Source organism: Saccharomyces kudriavzevii, assembly GCF_947243775.1.
Source record: "Saccharomyces kudriavzevii IFO 1802 strain IFO1802 genome assembly, chromosome: 10".
NCBI classification, from domain to species: Eukaryota; Fungi; Ascomycota; class Saccharomycetes; order Saccharomycetales; family Saccharomycetaceae; genus Saccharomyces; species Saccharomyces kudriavzevii.
The window spans coordinates 673071-693284 of record NC_079281.1 but is presented as its reverse complement, the minus strand read 5'-3'; the positions used below and the strand labels follow the sequence as shown (position 1 = coordinate 693284).

The following is a 20214-nucleotide window of genomic DNA, read 5'->3' as shown; positions in this document are numbered from 1 at the left end:
TTCATTGAATAAGGATGAAAAGTTGCAGCGTCGTTTTTTTTCATTTTTAGATGAGACGCTGTTCAAGTCACTCCCCACACACCTCCGGGTTGAGTGGTTGTACGACGCTTCTGCTGTTAAATATCTCTTTCTCTATGCAAATAGGCGAATACCACCGTATAGAGTTCATACAGCGCTCGAGGTTTTCAGGCATTTTAATCAATAGGCATTTCGTGGGTAGTTATGGGACCCAAAGTGCATTCCAACGTATACCAGACATGAGTTTACAGACCACTTTGTTTTTATATATTATTTTCTTCGTGTAATTAATGTCGCAGAGGAAGTATCCGCAATGATGGGGTATATTAGCTTATGCTTAGGCGAGATTGGTGGTGGTCTTGCTTTCATCTTATTCTCACACAAAGTCTCAAAAGTACATTTTGAGGACCTTGAGACATAGAAACTCTAAATGCATTGTTTATGTTCTGTCCTTATCATGCGATGGGTATGTACACTGACCTCTTACTGCTGGGTATCATCCTAACCGAGCGATTGCATGTGATTTGTTCATTCGCTTTTTTCGTTTCCAAAGACGTGAAACTTTGATAAAACGTTAGTCAGCGGAAAGCGTAGCAGATATTTTTAACAGTATGAAACGAATAGAAAATAACAGTATTGCCAATATCAAAATCAGACTGTGAAAAAATGTTCAAATTACCGCTGACCAAAGCAAGACTATTTAGTTTATCATATATGACCTGTTGTAATTAAAGGATTATTTTCTTTTAATTCAAATGGCATATCGAAGTTTAACTTTGAAACTTTGATATATAAAGATACACCTCATAGGTTTCATTTTTTGTGAGCAGAATCGAACTTTTCTGTTATGAATGCGTGAAACCCTCGCGAAGGATATGTCCCAATTTTGGAACAGCGCAGGTTAACGGCGAAAGAGAATGTTTGCAGCGAAGAAATAGACAGACAAATTTTGAGTGTCACGAAAATACTCAACCATTGATAAGTTAATGGCCTTTGATTATCAAGGACGCCAAGCGGTAGACGCGATAAATGAGGAGATATTAGAATCAATAAGACCTAATTTCCTGGTAGAGGAGTGGCTAAGACCAAAAACGGATAAGCGTGAACCGGTTTCCCCGCTACATATTGGGTTTTCGTTCCTTCTACTCGCCCATCTTCGTTTGTGACGTGCCATTCAAGTGGGGTTGACCCCAAACAACACAATTCGCCGCAAACTTATTAGCGTACAGCTTCTGATTTGGTGAAGAGTTTTCTGCTTGAAACGCGTATAGCGCACATGGTAGAAGTTATGTAAATACTTATTGAACGAAGACTCAAATTAACTTTTTGATGTCTTGTCATTTGGTCAAAGAAAAAAAAGGAAATGTACAGGCATGGAGAAGGGTTTGACCGATGTGCCAAATTCATGCGCTCTTTTCCTCGAAGAAGCTTTTTTACGCCCTGCGCATTTTTGTGACAAGTGAAAAAAATACAATAGATGACGTGCCTTTGAAAATGTCAAGAATTATACGAGATCTGTTCAAGATCGCCATCGTTCTGGAATCATAAGATGCAAAATAGTGGCAGAATTGTGAGACGAAGCCTTCTATGTTCGTTTATATGGAGTTGCATGAGCCGATAAGTATAAAATGGCCTGGATCAATGGACATTATCAGTATGCTCAAATGATTCTCTGTTAACCTCTGCTAAAATTTACAGTATACCAAGTGCACCGAAAGTAGAAATGGTCAAGGTAAATACAGTAGCGACCATCGCCGCACTAGCGACGAGTGCGACTGCTACTGCTGCCACCACTACTTTATCGCCGTATGATGAAAGAGTCAACCTAATTGAATTGGCTGTTTACGTTTCTGATATCAGGGCCCATCTGTGGCAATACTACTCTTTCCAAAATAAGCATAAAACTGAGACATACCCGCCTGAAATTGCTCAAGCTGTTTTCAACTATGGTGATTTCACCACAATGTTGACTGGTATTGCTCCTGACCAAGTAACCAGAATGATTACCGGTGTCCCATGGTACTCTACCAGATTGAAACCGGCTATTTCTTCGGCACTTACGAAAGATGGTATTCATACTGCCATACCAGCTTCAACTTTCACCACACCCACTGCTTCTACTGCCTCTCTATCATCCACAACCTCGTATGCTCCTAAAATGTCCACCACCTCTACTACTACTACACATGTTTCTGTTACTCCAAGTAGTTTAGTTAAGATCACTACCTCCAGCAAAGTAACCGCTTTTAGTGAAGTCATTTCCTTTACTGCACTTACCTCTTCCGTTCCGGTGACTCCCTCCAGTGAAATCACTTCTGCTGAATCTACTTCCCCTGGCGAATCTACTTCCCTTGCCGAATCTACTTCCTCGGTTCCAGAAACTTCCTCAAGCGAAGCCACTTCCTCAAGCCAAATCACTTCTTCTTTTGAATCTACTTCTTCTGTTTCGGTAACTTCCTCAAGCGAACCAATTTCTTCTGCTGAACCTACTTCCCTTGCCGGATCTACTTCCTCAAGCCAAGTCATTTTCTCAAGCCAAGTCATTTCCTTTATCGAATCTATTTCTTCTGCTCCGGTAACCCCCTCCAGTGAAACCACTTCCTCAAGCCAAGTCACTTCCTTTGTCGAATCTACTTCCTCTGTTTCGGTAACGCCCTCAAGCCAAATCACTTCTTCTTCTGAATCTACTTCTTCTGAATCTACTTCTTCTGCTCCGGTAACCCCCTCCAGTGAAACCACTTCCTCAAGCCAAGTCACTTCCTTTGTCGAATCTACTTCCTCTGTTTCGGTAACGCCCTCAAGCCAAATCACTTCTTCTTCTGAATCTACTTCTTCTGAATCTACTTCTTCTGCTCCGGTAACCCCCTCCAGTGAAGCCACTTCCTCAAGCCAAGTCACTTCCTTTATCGAATCTATTTCTTCTGCTCCGGTAACTTCCTCCAGTGGAGCCACTTCCTCTGGCGAAATCACGTCGCTTGTCGAATCTACTCCATCTTTTTCGGTAACTTCCTCAAACCAAATCACTTCTTCTTCTGAATCTACTTCTTCTGCTCCGGTAACCCCCTCCAGTGAAGCCACTTCCTCAGGCCAAGTCACTTCCTTTATCGAATCTATTTCTTCTGCTCCGGTAACTTCCTCCAGTGGAGCCACTTCCTCTGGCGAAATCACGTCGCTTGTCGAATCTACTCCATCTTTTTCGGTAACTTCCTCAAACCAAATCACTTCTTCTTCTGAATCTACTTCTTCTGCTCCGGTAACCCCCTCCAGTGAAGCCACTTCCTCAGGCCAAGTCACTTCCTTTATCGAATCTATTTCTTCTGCTCCGGTAACTTCCTCCAGTGGAGCCACTTCCTCTGGCGAAATCACGTCGCTTGTCGAATCTACTCCATCTTTTTCGGTAACTTCCTCAAACCAAGTTACTTCCTCTGCTGAAGCTACTTCCCTTGCCGAAACTACTTCCTCTGTTCCAGCAACTTCCTCAAGCGAAGCCACTTCCTTTGTCGAGTTTATCTCCTCTCTTTCGGTAACTTCCTCAGATGAAGTAACTTCCTCAGGCAAAGCCACTTCCTCAAGCAAAGCCACTTCCTCAGGCCAAGTCACTTCCTTTGTCGGATCTACTTCCTCTGTTTCGGTAACTCCCTCAAGTCAAGTCATTTCTTCTTCTGAAGCTACTTCTTCTACTCCGATAACCTCTTCAAGCGAAGCCACTTTCCCTAGTAAAGTCAGCATTTCCAGTGAAGTGTCTTTTTATGTTGAGCCTACCTCCTCTAATGAAATCACTGGACCAAATGAAATCCTTTCATCTACTGAACGTTCTTCTTTTGTTTCTATCCACACACAAGTTGTTGTCTCTTCTAGTAAGGTTGCTATTCCCTTCAATAAATCCGCTACATCCGTCGAGCCCAGCTCTCTTGGTGATTCTTCTAGCCAATTTTCTACATCTTTTGTTACACCTTCCACTCCATCTGTCACTGCTTCAGGTGAAGCCATCTTTTTAAATATTTCCTCAGCCCCAGATCTCACCTCTTCCCTCACGTCTATTTCAACTATTTTTACTACTAGCCATGCTTCTCCCTTGGTATTTTCATCGTCAGATTTGATTAATTCTACTCCTGACCCCTCCATTTCTTCCCTATCAGATGTCCCTGTGTCTTTGATTGGTTCCACATCCCCAGCCGCTTTTATCGCGGCAACTTCTTTGGTTCCAATTCCCTTGAAGTTAACTTCCAATGTTACTGGAAGTTACAATAATGTTGCCAGCGGTACAGTCACACCGGCTAAAAATGTTCATAATACCACTTTGACAACCATTAATTTGTTGACAGATAAAATTTCTATTTCTAGCTGTATGGGCGCTTACTCTAGAACACTTGCTGGTCGCAACGCTACCGAGCCTGTAACAAATGTCATTGCTACGACTGCTACTTATAGTAGCTGTAAAGATGGTTGCATTAAAGAAGATATAGCTTTTACAAAAACTCAGGTTTTTCCAGGCGACATCACTGTGAGCAGTTGTTTTGGCAGTATGAATACTACTCTGACTGCTCGGGTAACAACTTTGAATACGAGGGCTAGAACGTTTACCAGGACCGAAGTTTCTACCATTGAAGCAGCTCTAACAAACTGCTCGGCCGGTGTTTGTTCCGCTATAATTGTTTCAACCGCTCCCATTACCAGTAAGGCAACCATGATTGCTGATGTCGCTACCGCTAGCTGCAAAAATACTAAGGAAGACACCATATCAATTGAGACTGAACTTTCTACTTTCCAGACTACTGCAGCGAGTTATTCAAGCGGTATTTATACTGCTCTGACTGCTTCAATAACTACTGTCAATACCGGGGCTAGTACGTCGAATAAAGTTAAGCCATCCAACCTTCAGAAGACTACAACCAATTGCACAGCCGGTATCTGCATTCCTCTAACTACTTCGGTCACTACCGTCAACGATGATGCTAACACACTGACCAACACAGGGCCTTCTACGATCGAAAATATCATAACTAGCTGCACAGGTGGAGCCTGTACCATCTTCACGGTACAGATTGCCGCTACTACGAGCAAGACCATTTATCAAGTTTCAGAAACTTCCGCAGCAACTACCATCGCTGTTTCATCTCCTATATTTACTGTTAATATCAAAACAAATGGTGCTTACAGGCTCGGTAAAACTGGCGTTTTTGGGGCCGCTGTCATTGCTGTGGCCGCTGCTTTATTGATATAATGAGTGCAGATAAGAGTTTTTACGATTATATGAATCAACGTTGCAAGATAGCTGAAACTGAATTGAATTGAACTCTACTCCAAGTTCTATATAATATATGTATAATGTATATACATTAAAATTTAAAATACCTTACTCATGATTTAGAATATTTTTCGCAGACTTTGAGTTCATTATATGACACCGGGGCATCCACGAACTTTCCTTAGCAGTCGCTGTTAGTAACTATGCAAATCATGGCTTTTCATTACTCCCTGACCTTTTAATTAGTATCGATTAGCATTGATGCAAACTAATAGAATTGAACGGAAAAGGGTAGACGTTCAATTCAAGTGAATATTTCAATCATTTGACGTCTATTTAGTTGGCTCTCAATAATATCGAACATGTATTGTATCGATTTACCAGATGAAATGCAAGATCAAATTTAAGCTCCGAAAAAGAGTAAAAATGATTATTCTACTACATCCTTGCTTATCCCTATTGAATGGCAGCTCTTCACTTATTTTGTTTTGCTGGTTCCCTTCATTTTTCCCATCTTTTGCATAATTATAAGCATGAAATTCCCGCTACTATTCTTTGAATGCAAGCAATTATTACTTTTACCATGAAAATGCGGTTCAATGAAACAGAAGCAAGTGGAAAAATCAAGAACCTACGTAGAGTGTGAGGATAGCACCAAAAGATAACTCATCGTAAAATGGTAGATGCTGTTGCACACCATCAAATACCTGATTTGAGTATCATAGAAAAACAATTAATTAGAAGCGAGATCGGTTGGTGGTGAGTTCTATGTAATTGTCTATTTGGCTATAACTTTGTCTACACAGCCACTGCTCATCAGTACAAGAAGATGACTTTGAAAGAATTTTGAGAATAGCAAGGCGAAAAAAACATTGTTGCCCCTATATATGGGGAAGGACAGTAATTTACTAAAATGCAAGCCACAAAGCCACAATCATATTTCTTCCTTCATAGCCTGGCCAAAGCCATTAGAAAAACTTTGCGGGTTTGGTGGGATGCAACAGTGGCTACTTTTTTCGAAAACGTAAATATGGCATAAGAAAATCTGACAATTCAACCTATTTCGTACTCTTTGTACACAACGCGTGAGAATGGTCGACGTACATTTTTAGAAGTTTTAGCACACTTTCATGTGAAGTCATCTCTTCCTGCATGTAGGCCTATGTAAGCATTTTGATGCCGAACTACTAATTTTTGTTCCGGATAAACGGCTGGCCCATTTAATGAGTAAATACGCGTCCAAGAATGTATTGTGAAATAAGTTCAAAATGTGTGCCGGACACGGATTCCTAGGCCATTTTCTTTCTATCTGCATTAGGTGCATTACCATTCTTACTAATGAATAAAATAATGCAGGAGTAAAAGCTGGAGCTCTCTAAAATACATTTCTGGCGATCTCGAAGTGTAGTCTTTTAACACTGAATCGTATGTGCCGTATCATGAGGAGGTGGTTCCTCTCGCATACAACAAATAAAGTTCAAAATATCCCTAGAATTCGGTGAGACTATAAAAAAATAACTCGGTAATTTTGATACAATATGGATGCTAGGAAAAAGTTTAATTATCTCGTGCTATGAGAATCCTAGAGTACGATCACCCATCGCGTAGCAGTTGTCATAGTTAAAAGTTGTTGAGTTCGGTTTGCCTTAGGATTCGGGGATTTACCTTTTCCAAGTCTCACGAGCTTACGTTTTCTTTTGTGTAGCAGTCTTGATTGCAGTATTATTTGCGTATAACTTATTAATGGAGGATGGGGAAACTTTCATATTTTATTTACCGTTTAACGAATATTTTCTCTGCAGATGTTTCTGTTGACCATGGTCAAACCTGGCATGATGTGGTGAAAACCCAAGGGTGCGCACTGAACGACAAGCCTAAATCGTCCTTTTTGTACACATCGTTTGAAGAAATCTTTGGTAAATGTTCCCTTTGTGGATGCTGCTTCAAAAAAGTTTAAAGTATCCTGTGCGTTTGTTTCATAGGCAAAAAAAAACAATACAATGGTGTGCCTTCAAAAATGCCAAGATCTATACGAGGTGTTTTCAAAGGCATCGTTCAGGAACGGAAAATTGCAAAAATGGCAAGAGGGTCCTCGGCCATTCGTTTAACTAGTAGACAGTTGAAAACAATGGGTATAAAACAGCTCGCATCAACGGACACATTCAGTTTTTTCATATTTCATCTTCAATGCTTTCTCAATAAAATAGTAATATAACGAATATACTACCCCCCAAAAATGCCTAAAATTAGTTCAGTAGCTATTGCCGCAGCTTTAGTGGCAAGTGCTGCCGCCACAGCTGTGACTACCACTTTATCTCCTTATGACGAAAGAGTCAATTTGATTGAATTGGCTGTTTACGTCTCCGATATCGGTGCCCACTTAGCTGAGTATTATGCTTTCCAAGCTTTACACAAGACCGAAACATACCCACCTGAGGTTGCTAAGGCTGTCTTTGCCGGTGGTGATTTCACCACCTTGTTGACCGGTATTGCAGGTGACGAAGTCACCAGAATGATCACTGGTGTCCCATGGTACTCTACCAGATTAAGAGCTGCCATTTCTGAAGCTCTTGAAAATGAAGGTATTGCAACTGCTATTGCAACTGCTACCTCTGATGCTTCTGCCGCTTCCACCGAGACTTCCAGTGCTTCTGCCAACTCGGTTGAAACCACTGCTTCTTCCGCAGCTTCCTCCGAAGCCACTGTCTCATCTGCAGCTTCCTCCGAGGCCACTGTCTCATCAGCTACTTCCTCTGAGGCCACTGTTTCATCAGCTGAGTCCACTTCTGCTGTAACTTCTGCTGTCGTCTCCTCATCCCTCAACTCTACCTCCTCAGCTATCTCAGTTACTCCAATTGTCCAAAATGGTACTGATAGCACAACCACTAAAACTCAAGTTTCCACCGTTGAAGCTACTATAACTAGCTGCTCGGCTGGTGTTTGTACAACCTTGACAACTCCAGCAACTACCAGTGCCAGCGCCTCCACAAAGGCTAAATCCTCCGCAATCACTTCTGTCACTTCATCCGCTTCCCATGTGATTGATGTCAGCACTAATGGTGCTAACAAATTCAGCAATGGTGCTTTCGGTGCTGCTGCAATTGCTGGTGCCGCTGCTTTATTGTTATAATAATCACAGACAAGCCTATACAATTGTATAAATGATTGTTGTAAAATAGTTGAGCTCTCTTAATCTTTAATATTTATAAGATATATACTATACGTGAAGAAAATTCCAAAAATCGTAGCCTCTTTCAATCACTTCGAGATATCCTCTAATTTTTTACAAACAATATTCTTCATTATTAATAATTGACATATCGATAGACAAGCTAAAGAGCGAATACTTCAAGATATTATCGTTTCAACTTGAAACCGAATATATTCTTGAGGTTGTTTTATCCTATTTATTTAAGTTTAGCACGGAATAAGATGTAATCGTTGAGAAAATGAAGTAGGGAAGCGATTAAAAAATATTATTCTCTATGTTGACGCAATGAATGCCAGAACATCCATTCGAGAGAGGTATATATATACAAGACGAAATTTTTAGAAGCAAACGTTAACGTTTCTCAAAAGCACTTTATGTCGTTTGCCATCAATACTTTGCTATTTTTTCGCCTAAGGTGGCTATCATTTTGTCTGTAGTAATACCAGCTTGAACACTTTGGAATCCTTGCCCAGCTAAAATAAAGTTAGCCAATTCAGGATATTTACTTTTTATTTGTTTGAAGGCATTGTATGCGTAGCCATATGGAGGAAGTTCTTCACATCGGAAATTCGCTAAAAGATTTTCAATAAACGGAGTCAGTATAGTTCTAGCGGGCTTTCCAGAAACTATATCAACCATTCTAGTAGTTGACTCTTGAGCAAATGGACCTGAAAAGTTCTCCGATGCATTGGATTCAGTGCAACCGAGCAATGCAGTTCCCAGTTGGACCGCATCTGCCTGTTGTGATAACGCGTAAGATATATCTTTAGCATCCATTATACCGCCCGCTGCGATAACATAAGGGATGTCATGTACAAGACCCATATCCTTCATTGCAGCAAGTTCAGCAGCTGTCCTTTTCACCAACTGTATAGTGGACAAGTTTTCATCATCTTTAGAGTCATTTATTAGAAAATTGCCTCTATGACCCCCCGCTTCATAACCTTGGCACACAATCCCATTAATCCCGAGGCTTGCCAAGAGACGAACCTCTTTTACCGATGTGGCAGTAGCAAAAATGCAAATCCCCATTTTTTGCAAGTATTTGATTGTAGATTTGGATGGATGGCCAAAATGGAAGCTAACGATTTTAGGTCTCCATTCATCTGATAGAAACTGGAAAAAATCTTGAAGAGCATTGTCCCTTTCGAAAGCCTTGAAAGTAACGTTCCCATTTTTAAAACTGATTTCATTTACATCAATTGGTACGTTCAAAGTTTTTTTATACAACTTAATCCAGCTAGTCATTTGAGGGTCGGTCGGTTCATTGAGAATGTCATGGCAAAAGAAATTTAAGTTAACATTATTTTCCAGAGATTCATCTGCCACACACTCTCTGAATTGGGAGATAGTCGATTTGAATAATTCAACACCATTTGTACTTCTAAAGTCTAAATGTGACAAGGGCAGAGAAGCCATGGCGCCGGCAAGACAAGCCTTAGCAGCCATGTCAATGGTCGTCACCCCCGCCATAGGGGCTTGAATAATAGGGTATTTCAAAGTCAAACATTTTTGAAAAGCTCTACTCATCACTTTTTATTGCAGTGGAAATGCGGATAAATAGCCTAGTGTCGTTCGCCTTGAACTAATTTTTGTTGACTTGAATTGGTCTTGAGGGGTTGGGGCTCTTTTCAACCCGCGAATAATATACCCTTATGAGCATTAGCCAGCTTTATAGGAGTATATAACACAAAATGGAGAGGCTGACCAAGTGAGAACATTGCACGTTCAACAACAAGTGTGAGAGTAACAGTGTGATTTATTCGTTGGTACTGCGTCTACATAAGTCTTGAACTAGTATTTTTTAGTGTTCTGTAAGCAAGTGATCAAAAAAAAACGAGTGGTACTGCAGATTATGGTATATATTTCATTGGATCATTGTAAACATCCAAATATATATATAGATAGAATATGAAGAGGGAATGTTGGTTTCTTACATAACTGGCCGGGCTAGTAAGAAAAAAAAATGCTTCGATTTACTTTTGTTTTTTAATATTCTACGCAGCAATACTTCAGTTCAAATCGGTGATAACTCTTGACCAGTTACCATGTTCAACTTCACCGTACTGGATTTGATTAATCCAATGTGCAACTTCTTTAGTCAATGGACCGGTTTGTTCGCCGGGCAACAATGGAATGTCGATTTGTTCTCCCTTCCAGCCAATTTCCTTGATGGGAGACACGATGGCGGCAGTACCAGAACCAAAGGCCTCAACTAGTTCACCGATCTTGGATTTCTCAGCAACTTCGTCTATGGTGCAGTAGCGTTCACTGATAGACCATTTTTTTGGGTCGAGTCTTTCCTTGGCAAGGTTCAAGATGGAATCTCTAGTGACACCTTCCAGAATGGTACCGTCGAGTGGGGCGGTAACTAGTTCGTTCTTGCCCGTTTCGCTATCTCTAAATACAAAAAATGCGTTCATGGTACCTACTTCCGTGATATTATTCTTTGGGCCAAACAGCCACAAATTTTGTTGATAACCTCTTGAAGCTGCTTGTAATTGTGGCAGGACGCAAGGAGCATAATTGGCCCCCAGTTTCTTGTCGCCACAACCGCCTGGCCAAGCTCTTGTGGCATAATCAGTAGCCTCCAATTTAACCGCCTTGAAACCCGTTTTGTAGTAAGGGCCTACAGGGGAACAAATGACATATAGCAAGGCTTTATCAGGCGTAGAGACCCCTAGACCGGCAGTTGTGCCGATCAAAGTAGGCCGGATGTACAGAGAATAACCTTTGCCTTGCGGAATCAAGTGTTTATCCTGCTGGATCAGCTTCCCAATCAAGGTAATCAACTCTTCGGGGTCGAACGTTGGCAAACAAATCCTTTGGGCAGACTTGTTCATGCGTTTCATGTTCATGTCTGGACGAAACATAGTGATTTTGTTGTCAGCGGTTCTGTAAGCCTTCATTCCCTCGAACAATTCAAAGGCATAATGGAAAACGAATGCAGATGGGTCTAATGACAGGTTTTGGTAGGGCTTGATCTCCGGGATATCCCATCCCTTGTCTGCAGTCCACTCCACCGTTAGCATGTGGTCGGTAAAGCTTCTGCCAAAGACCAACTCATCGTTCGGTTTGGGCTCGGATGGGTGTTCTGCGATGGATATCCTGACTTTAGAGGCGTCTAAGGGTGCTAAGGTCATTACTGTCTGTAAAGATGTTGTTCTTCTGATGCTGAGAACCCAGAGTAAGTGCTTTTTTAAGATTATTTGGAGAAGAGAATTTTTGGGGAAAACAATCGACTATTCTTGTAGGTTTATATTTGCTATTATGTTGATCCATCTTGGCACTCTTTCCGCTTACACACGGCTCTTGATTTCTACCTATTACTTTCGTTTTTGTTGATGGGAAAACGGACTTAGAAGAACGACACCAAAAGAAGAAGAGTCAGATCTACAGATTAGATAACAAGAGGTATTAAAGAGAAAAGAGAGGCCAAATTAAGTGTCACCCGAAAGCGGAGAAAGAACGCCGTTTGCAAGATGGTTCCGGGGCCAATGGAACAATAGACTTTGGGTGGTGCGGCAACAAAAATATCGTATACGTATATAGTGGTATGTTGGATGGTACATGACCCTCGGAGTCGTCGGGGTCACGTTCGAAGATGTTTGGAGAGGAGTGTAATGAGTTGAGTTGGAGTGAATGGGCTCACCAGTATGTCACTGAAGCCCAATTGCAGAAAATGGTGACAGTAGTAGCGAGAATAGTTGGAGGGGGGGATGCTGATGTCTTGAGGAAAGGTGAGGTTGTTCATGATGGCTATTATGGGAAAGCTTGGGAGCGCGTTCCTAAGCCTCTTAAAGAAAATAAGTTGCTCCTGCTGCATGTCGGGAGACACGGTGACGAAAAGCAGGTCGTATGCGTCAAGACGCAGCTGCGGGTGCCATTGAGTAGCAGTGTCCACGGAACAGTTCATGGAATCGAGCACGGTCGCGAAGCGCATCAACGGTGTTTCTGATACTTCGGACACGTCCGCCATCAGCAACAGCAGCCAGTAGCGTCTGGGGCACTTTGGTTGGTGTTGCAGGCACAAGTCAGGACAAATGGCCTTTTTGATGGTTTCGAAATGCGCCTGAAGGAAACCGGCAGTTTGGTAGGCATGAAACTGGTGCTGTGAGATTGTCTGTAGACTTGCGTTAATCTCCTTTATAATGCGCAAGCTCTCTGCGTTCGACGAGTTGAGCTCATCGAGATCGCTTTGCAGCCTGTCGACGTTTTTCGCCAGTTTCTCGAAGGAGGGTTTGCCGATTGCCTTGCTTAGAATGGAGTTCACTTTGAAAGGGTCCCAGTGGAAAGTGCATTGAGCGGCGGGTTTGGTGGTGGCGGCGGTCGTGGCGGGCTTGTGCGTATTGACCAGCGGCAGAATGGCCTTGTTTTCTCTTTGGAAATGAACGTTGAAAAACTCCTCGCAGTGCGGGCGCTTAGTTTTCTGGAAGCTATATTTGCTCAATTGCTTGACGAACGCTGTGTAGCTGGAAAGACTGAAAAATCGCTCCAGGATGACTTTGGTGAATTGCTCCGGGTCCCAGATGATGAACCTACTGCCATCGGACGACCATTGTATTATGCTAGAGTAAGCGTTGCTCTGCAGTAGATGAAACAACTTGCTCACGAAGACATCCGGCAGCTCCATCGTCGAGGTTGGGTCCATGTCTGACGGGTGCGTCGCTACACGGGAGAGACACGCTTGGCGACCACCTGGCTGGCAATATATACAGTTCGCGGGTGGCCGCGGACTGCCGACGTCCACCTAGCTGTCCTATATACCACCTGCGCAAAGAGGAGAAGGGAACCCGTTCTGGAGATATATGTCCAAATATCTGCAGATCCAGCTTTGTCATCATAATGAGACGCCTTTTGAGCGACAAAGCTCGGGCTGGAGACATACGGAACCGCGTAGGCCGTACTCGCAGACTCACGCGCAGCGGCATTTTCCGGTTTCTTTTTGACTTTTCCAACCTCTATCCTCTGGAGCTCAAGGTTTCCTGCATCGGTGAGCTGAGCTGAGCTCACCGATGCTTCAGACCAGGCCCATATTGCACGTGGTCCTTTGGAAACTGCTGCGCTTTCGACATTCGTTTACACTCAGATATCGTTTTTGAAGACTGGTGTCGCTCGGCACGACACCTGGCTTCTCTGTTGTCCATGCAACCATTAGTCATGATTACGTGAGTTGCGCCTTATCTGGTTATCTGCCAGTACCGCTCATGTTTTTCTTCTGTGCTGCTTGTCCATTTTCATCATTATGTAAAAGTCCTAGTTTTCCAGGGCATTTTCTCATTTTTTCAAAAAAATGAAAAATTTTCAACTCAGCAGAAAGCGAATAAGTAAACAAAGGAGATTATTTCCCAGAAAGACGTGTTGAACCACCCATACCTCTTTTTTATCTTGCTGGTCCATCCGTACATTCTCGTTCCAGTTTGTTTTTGTTTTCGTTTTTCTTGCGTTCATTTTTTCCTTTTCTTTTAGTCGGCGCAATCAGCCTGCAGCCACAGGTGCTAGGCTGGCATCCTCGCCTCACAACTCTCCTGCTGGTGGGAACAGACAGTGGGGGCCTGCTTGCTTTACGCTGCGGTAGGCCTGCTTTGGTCGGCTCTCTCCTTTGTAGCAGTATTGAAATTTCAGAGAATGTCGCCATACACTAGTATATTAAAAAACATAGTATAGTTCAATCTCCTGTTATCACACTTACTGGTATAGTGACTTTCCTGCCTAAGACAAACCAAAGAATCAATACGCAAAGATGGCTAGAGGACCGTATGTTTGACTATGAACCATGCTATTACAATTACGCTAGGATGAGAGGAAAAATAGACGAAGAGAAAACAGGGATTTTGGCCCCAACGCAGAGAAGAAAATAGCCAAGGAATTCGAGAAAGGACCTTCCCCCCCCTCCTCCACAGTAATGGTTTTTCCATTTTATTTTAAATCATCCCATAGTTGTACCAGATGTCAGTATATGAGCAATGAATTACTAACGAGCACAATGAAAAAGGAAAAAATGCATGCATTTTGCCCTTTTTACTCAAAAAATTTTCGAACAGAAAGAAGCATCTAAAGAGATTAGCAGCTCCACATCATTGGTTGTTGGACAAGTTGTCCGGTTGTTACGCCCCAAGACCATCTGCTGGTCCACACAAATTGCGTGAATCATTGCCATTGATTGTGTTCTTAAGAAACAGATTAAAGTACGCCTTGAACGGCCGTGAAGTCAAGGCTATCTTGATGCAACGTCACGTCAAGGTTGATGGTAAGGTCAGAACCGACACCACCTACCCAGCTGGTTTCATGGATGTCATCACTCTAGATGCCACCAACGAGAACTTCAGATTGGTCTACGACGTCAAGGGTAGATTTGCCGTTCACCGTATCACCGATGAAGAAGCCTCTTACAAATTGGGTAAAGTCAAGAAGGTCCAATTAGGTAAGAAGGGTGTCCCATACGTTGTCACCCACGATGGTAGAACCCTCAGATACCCAGACCCAAACATCAAAGTCAACGACACTGTCAAGATCGATTTGGCCTCTGGTAAGATCACCGACTTCATCAAGTTCGATGCTGGTAAGTTAGTTTACGTTACCGGTGGTCGTAACTTGGGTCGTATCGGTACCATTGTTCACAAGGAAAGACACGATGGTGGTTTCGACTTGGTTCACATCAAGGACTCCTTGGACAACACTTTCGTCACCAGATTGAACAACGTTTTCGTCATTGGTGAACAAGGTAAGCCTTACATTTCTTTGCCAAAGGGTAAGGGTATCAAGTTGTCTATTGCTGAAGAACGTGACAGAAGAAGAGCTCAACAAGGTTTATAAATTTCATAACAACTTAATTATTTTCTTCTTTTGTATATCTCCATTAATGTTTATTAGAAATTGAATTTTAAAACAAGTACCCTAGCTATCCTTTTGCTTGGTGGTGATATGCGTGTGTACGCGTATTTTTTTGATGGAAAACATGGATACTAGGTATGTGTGTGGTTGGTTTTGAATATATTTACTTATTAAAATTAGTTTATATGGTTCGCACATCGACTATTTATAAGGGTATTCAACTTGTCTGTCCTTTCTTAACCAGATCTTCTTCTTCCTCTTGGTGGTAACATGCTCGACAAACTTTTCAGTGCAGTGTTCGACCTTGAATTTCTTTATGAAAACAGGATCCCACAGTTCAGACCCGACACTGAGATCTTTGCAACATCTCATCAATGCGTTACTCTTACAGCCCTCTGTAGCGGTTGGTATACCGGATTCGTTGAAATAGTCTTGTTCCCCCCTAGCCACGCTGATCAATTGGCCATGACAAATTAGGCCGTACTCCCTCGTCACCAGCTTGGACGTCACTATAGTTTGCGATCTTGGAACCAACCCCCAACCACCCGCTCCAAAAGCCTTGTTCAAAATCCTACGGTACTTGATTTCGGGCAAGTATATCAACCCGTCGGGCTTAATTTCGATATCCTTGGGGTTCAAAGGCTCGACTAGTTCTTTCTGAACATTCGGTTCGAATGACTTCATACCTAACCCATACCATGAAGTGTACCAGTCAATGTCTCCCCTGCCCGGCTTATAACTGCTGTTCACGGTGTCATCGGGGGCGCTACGGACCTCCAAAGGAGTGCCGCCGAGCCTAGAATTTATACCACTTGCATATTCCTTTAAGTTGTTCCCACTGCTGACCTCCGACTTTGCTGCAAATGCAGGTTTGGTTTCTGTACCATTGAAGGTTTTCTTTACTGCTCCAGCTGCACTTGCGGTACCCGCGCCACTCACCACGGTTCTTCTTTGGCAAAATTGGGAAACATGCGATGCATGTACTCTAATTCCTAGAATTCTTTTCATCATGGCCTGGTATTTTCACCTTTTCGTTGTTTCTTTCTCACTTTCACAATTTTCGGTTTCTTTGCTCCTGTCATTACTCTCTTCCTGTGATTTTCGTGATATATTCATGAATTTTATGGCTTAAGGAAAGAAAAAAAAAAATATGCATAATGAAACGCGCTTTGTCGAACATAATCATTTGAAACTTTTCAATATTCATTACACCAAAACGGTTGGCAATACATACTTCCAGCGATAGTTTGCCAAGATTCACCGCAGTACAGATGTCTGTGCCAAAGAAACGTAGTCACGGAAAGTTATCACCTTCCACCAAGGACGTAGATGATCCTTCGTTGAAGTATACAAAGGCCGCATCTAAGTGTGAACAAGTCGCTGAACATTGGCTTTTGCAGCCATTGCCGGAACCTGAATCTCGTTACAGCTTTTGGGTAGTAGTTGTCACTCTGTTAGCCTTTGCTGCTAGATTTTATAAGATCTGGTACCCAAAGGAAGTTGTATTTGATGAGGTGCATTTTGGGAAATTTGCATCTTACTATTTGGAAAGATCATATTTCTTTGATGTCCACCCTCCATTTGCTAAGATGATGATTGCTTTCATTGGTTGGCTGTGCGGTTATAGCGGCTCCTTCAAGTTCGATGAGATTGGATACAGTTACGAAACTCACCCAGCTCCATATATAGCGTACCGTTCGTTCAACGCAATACTAGGTACCTTAACTGTCCCAATTCTGTTTAACACTTTGAAAGAATTAAATTTCAAAGCTATGACTTGTGCATTCGCATCTCTCTTGGTTGCAATTGACACCGCGCACATCACAGAAACAAGATTGATTCTACTGGATGCCATTTTGCTTATTTCTATTGCTGCTACTATGTATTGTTACGTTCGTTTCTACAAATGCCAACTGCGTCAACCATTCACATGGAGTTGGTATATTTGGCTACACGGCACTGGTTTGTCCTTGTCATTTGTTATTTCCACAAAGTATGTCGGTGTAATGACTTATGCCGCTATCGGTTTTGCTGTGGTCGCAAACTTATGGCAATTATTGGATATTAGAGCGGGATTGTCTCTAAGATTGTTTATGAAACACTTCAGTAAAAGGCTAAACGGTCTAGTTTTGATCCCGTTTGTCATTTATTTGTTTTGGTTTTGGGTGCACTTCACCATTTTGAATACTTCAGGTCCAGGCGATGCATTTATGTCTGCTGAATTTCAAGAAACATTGCGGGACTCCCCCTTAAGTATTGACTCCAAGACAGTTAATTACTTTGACACTATCACTATCAAACATCAGGATACTGGTGCATTTTTACATTCACATTTGGCACGGTACCCACAACGTTACGAAGATGGCCGTATCTCATCTGCAGGCCAGCAAGTGACTGGTTACGCTCACCCAGACTTTAACAATCAATGGGAGGTGTTGCCACCACACGACAGTGGGGTTGGTAAAGGGCAAGCCGTTCTCTTGAACCAACATATTAGATTAAGACATGTGGCCACTGACACATATCTGTTAGCCCATGATGTTGCTTCTCCATTTTACCCTACCAATGAAGAAGTAACCACCGTAACTTTGGAAGAAGGCGACGGGGAGTTATATTCTGAAACGCTTTTTGCATTTCAACCATTGAAAAAGTCCGACGAAGGCCATGTCTTGAAAAGCAAAACTGTTTCCTTCCGTCTTTTCCATGTTGATACTTCTGTGGCCCTATGGACCCACAATGACGAGTTATTGCCTGATTGGGGGTTCCAACAACAAGAAGTCAATGGTAACAAAAAGGTCACCGATTCTTCGAATAACTGGGCTATCGAAGAAATTGTTGACTTGGACGAAGATCGGAAGTTATATGTTCCGAAGGTCGTCAAGTCATTACCGTTCTTGAAGAAATGGATCGAAACGCAGAAATCTATGTTTGAACATAACAACAAATTATCTTCAGAACATCCGTTTGCCTCTGAACCATACAGCTGGCCCGGTAGTTTGAGTGGTGTCTCATTTTGGACTAACGGTGATGAGAAGAAACAAATATATTTTATTGGTAACATTATTGGGTGGTGGTTCCAGGTTATTTCATTAGCAGTTTTCGTTGGTATTATCGTGGCCGATTTAATTACAAGACATCGCGGTTACTATGCACTAAATAAAATAACAAGAGAAAAATTATATGGCCCATTGATGTTTTTCTTCATCTCATGGTGTTGTCACTACTTTCCATTCTTCCTGATGGCTCGTCAAAAGTTTTTGCATCATTATTTACCAGCTCACTTAATTGCCTGTTTGTTCTCGGGAGCTTTGTGGGAAGTAATCTTTAGTGATTGCAAATCCTTGAACTTGGAAAAAGACGAGGAGATTTCGGGTACACCGTATCAAAAGAACCCTAAGGTTTACGTTAAGCCTTATGCTGTGTTCTTGGTATGCGTCTCTGCTGCCGCTGCTTGGTTCTTTATCTACTTCGCGCCATTGGTCTATGGGGACGTCAGCTTGTCGCCATCTGAAGTCGTCTCTAGAGAATGGTTCGACATAGAATTAAACTTTTCGAAGTGAGCTTATCTATAATCATAAACCCGAGCACAGCTGAATGCTTTAATGACTGTTAGAAACACTTGATGTCAAATAATGTGTACGTAGATGTGTATATATATATGGTGAAAATTCTGTATAATTTGTTTAAAGATGAACTACGGAAGCCTTTTCAACTGTCAATTTAAAGTCGGAAATGGCAATTTTCTATGCATTCTGGCCACTAATTCAAGATAGTTGGGCTCATTTTCTGGTGTAATATAGCCATGTCTAATCAAGAAGTCTACCGTTACTAGGGCACAATTGGGCTTGAATTCTTTCCTTTTTAAAGCATTAATGGTTTCTTGCAGGCTGTAGAGACTAAAACTCTCGACTTCGCCATCGTTCGGTTTTGGAATTACCTCCTTACCGAGTTTCAGATCGTAGACATATTCCACTTCTCCGACGATAAAATCGGATTCCTTATCGAATGTCGTTACAGAAATATCACCTGTGAAGTAAAGGTAGGAAACTACACCAGCGGCTCTGACGTTATCCTCAATAATACTTTTTTCCAAGTTGGCTTCTTCTATGCTTTCTTTCAAAACTGTTTCATAGATGCCATAGGGATATCCTAATCCCCCGGCTATAATGTTGTCAAGCATGAGTGGCCATGTTTGTTTTGTTTCGGATCTTCTTGGAATCCAAAACTGAATTCTCTTAGATTTTGGATCCAGCACATAACCATTAATGTGAACCCCGTAGGTGATTATACCAAGAACACCTGCCATTGCGCGTTCAATGAGTGCGTAAGGTTTTCTATCTACCCAGATAGCGTATTTTTCATTTCTCCAGCCCTTGACACCACTTATTGATGATTCCTGATACATTTTATGAGCCAATTGATCAATCAACTTGTTTCTAAGTTCAAAATCCTCACTTCTAAACTTTAGCACATGACTAAGCTCATTTAATTGAAAGGTCTTTTCGAAAATTTCTCTGCAAACAGTTTTCATTTCATTTATAGCAAATTTTAATACAAATCCAATTTTCGTACCACTGTGTGTACACATGTAGTAAACGCCTTCTTTGAAGTTGTCATAATTCTCGAAGTTCTCTGGTAGGGGATCCACACGATCCATAATGTCTAGAAAGGAAAAGCCCTCGCGATCATCGTCGTCAGTTCTCACTAACACTTCCCAGCCATTGGCTGACCCTTGTACCTTCATTACTGCAAGCGCAATTGGATTGTTTTGTTTCTTTTTTCCAGAAGAAAGCCTAACATCTGTTGTAGGATGATCAACGTTATTGTTGTATAATTCCTCGGTCAAACAATTGCATTCTACAATTGCATGCCCAAAAAAAAAAATGCTATACTTAACTTGATA

General features: G+C 41.9%; 9 protein-coding genes across 9 annotated transcripts; 4 read left to right on the top strand and 5 right to left on the bottom strand.

Annotated features, from left to right (window-relative positions):
- Positions 1-1741: 1741 nt before the first annotated feature.
- Positions 1742-5242, top strand: DAN4 (Dan4p; the record flags this gene model as incomplete). The annotated part of the gene is made up of 1 exon (XM_056229201.1): positions 1742-5242. The coding sequence occupies one exon, from the start codon at positions 1742-1744 to the stop codon at positions 5240-5242; it is 3501 nt and encodes a 1166-aa protein (XP_056083243.1).
- Positions 5243-7502: 2260 nt separating this feature from the next.
- DAN1 (Dan1p) lies at positions 7503-8396 on the top strand (the record flags this gene model as incomplete). Its single annotated transcript, XM_056229200.1, has 1 exon — positions 7503-8396. The coding sequence occupies one exon, from the start codon at positions 7503-7505 to the stop codon at positions 8394-8396; it is 894 nt and encodes a 297-aa protein (XP_056083242.1).
- A 468-nt stretch (positions 8397-8864) lies between these two features.
- Positions 8865-10007, bottom strand: SKDI10G3490 (putative nitronate monooxygenase; the record flags this gene model as incomplete). Its single annotated transcript, XM_056229199.1, has 1 exon — positions 8865-10007. The coding sequence occupies one exon, from the start codon at positions 10005-10007 to the stop codon at positions 8865-8867; it is 1143 nt and encodes a 380-aa protein (XP_056083241.1).
- A 482-nt stretch (positions 10008-10489) lies between these two features.
- BAT2 (branched-chain-amino-acid transaminase BAT2) lies at positions 10490-11620 on the bottom strand (the record flags this gene model as incomplete). The annotated part of the gene is made up of 1 exon (XM_056229198.1): positions 10490-11620. One exon carries the CDS (start codon positions 11618-11620, stop codon positions 10490-10492), a length of 1131 nt encoding a protein of 376 aa, XP_056083240.1.
- Positions 11621-12069: 449 nt separating this feature from the next.
- HMS2 (Hms2p) lies at positions 12070-13128 on the bottom strand (the record flags this gene model as incomplete). Its single annotated transcript, XM_056229197.1, has 1 exon — positions 12070-13128. One exon carries the CDS (start codon positions 13126-13128, stop codon positions 12070-12072), a length of 1059 nt encoding a protein of 352 aa, XP_056083239.1.
- Positions 13129-14220: 1092 nt separating this feature from the next.
- On the top strand, positions 14221-15293 carry RPS4A (40S ribosomal protein eS4; the record flags this gene model as incomplete). Its single annotated transcript, XM_056229196.1, has 2 exons — positions 14221-14234; positions 14522-15293. 2 exons carry the CDS (start codon positions 14221-14223, stop codon positions 15291-15293), a joined length of 786 nt encoding a protein of 261 aa, XP_056083238.1.
- Positions 15294-15512: 219 nt separating this feature from the next.
- Positions 15513-16319, bottom strand: MGM101 (Mgm101p; the record flags this gene model as incomplete). Its single annotated transcript, XM_056229195.1, has 1 exon — positions 15513-16319. The coding sequence occupies one exon, from the start codon at positions 16317-16319 to the stop codon at positions 15513-15515; it is 807 nt and encodes a 268-aa protein (XP_056083237.1).
- A 263-nt stretch (positions 16320-16582) lies between these two features.
- PMT4 (dolichyl-phosphate-mannose-protein mannosyltransferase) lies at positions 16583-18871 on the top strand (the record flags this gene model as incomplete). Its single annotated transcript, XM_056229194.1, has 1 exon — positions 16583-18871. One exon carries the CDS (start codon positions 16583-16585, stop codon positions 18869-18871), a length of 2289 nt encoding a protein of 762 aa, XP_056083236.1.
- A 155-nt stretch (positions 18872-19026) lies between these two features.
- Positions 19027-20055, bottom strand: SKDI10G3430 (uncharacterized protein; the record flags this gene model as incomplete). The annotated part of the gene is made up of 1 exon (XM_056229192.1): positions 19027-20055. The coding sequence occupies one exon, from the start codon at positions 20053-20055 to the stop codon at positions 19027-19029; it is 1029 nt and encodes a 342-aa protein (XP_056083235.1).
- Between the last annotated feature and the right edge of the window lie 159 nt (positions 20056-20214).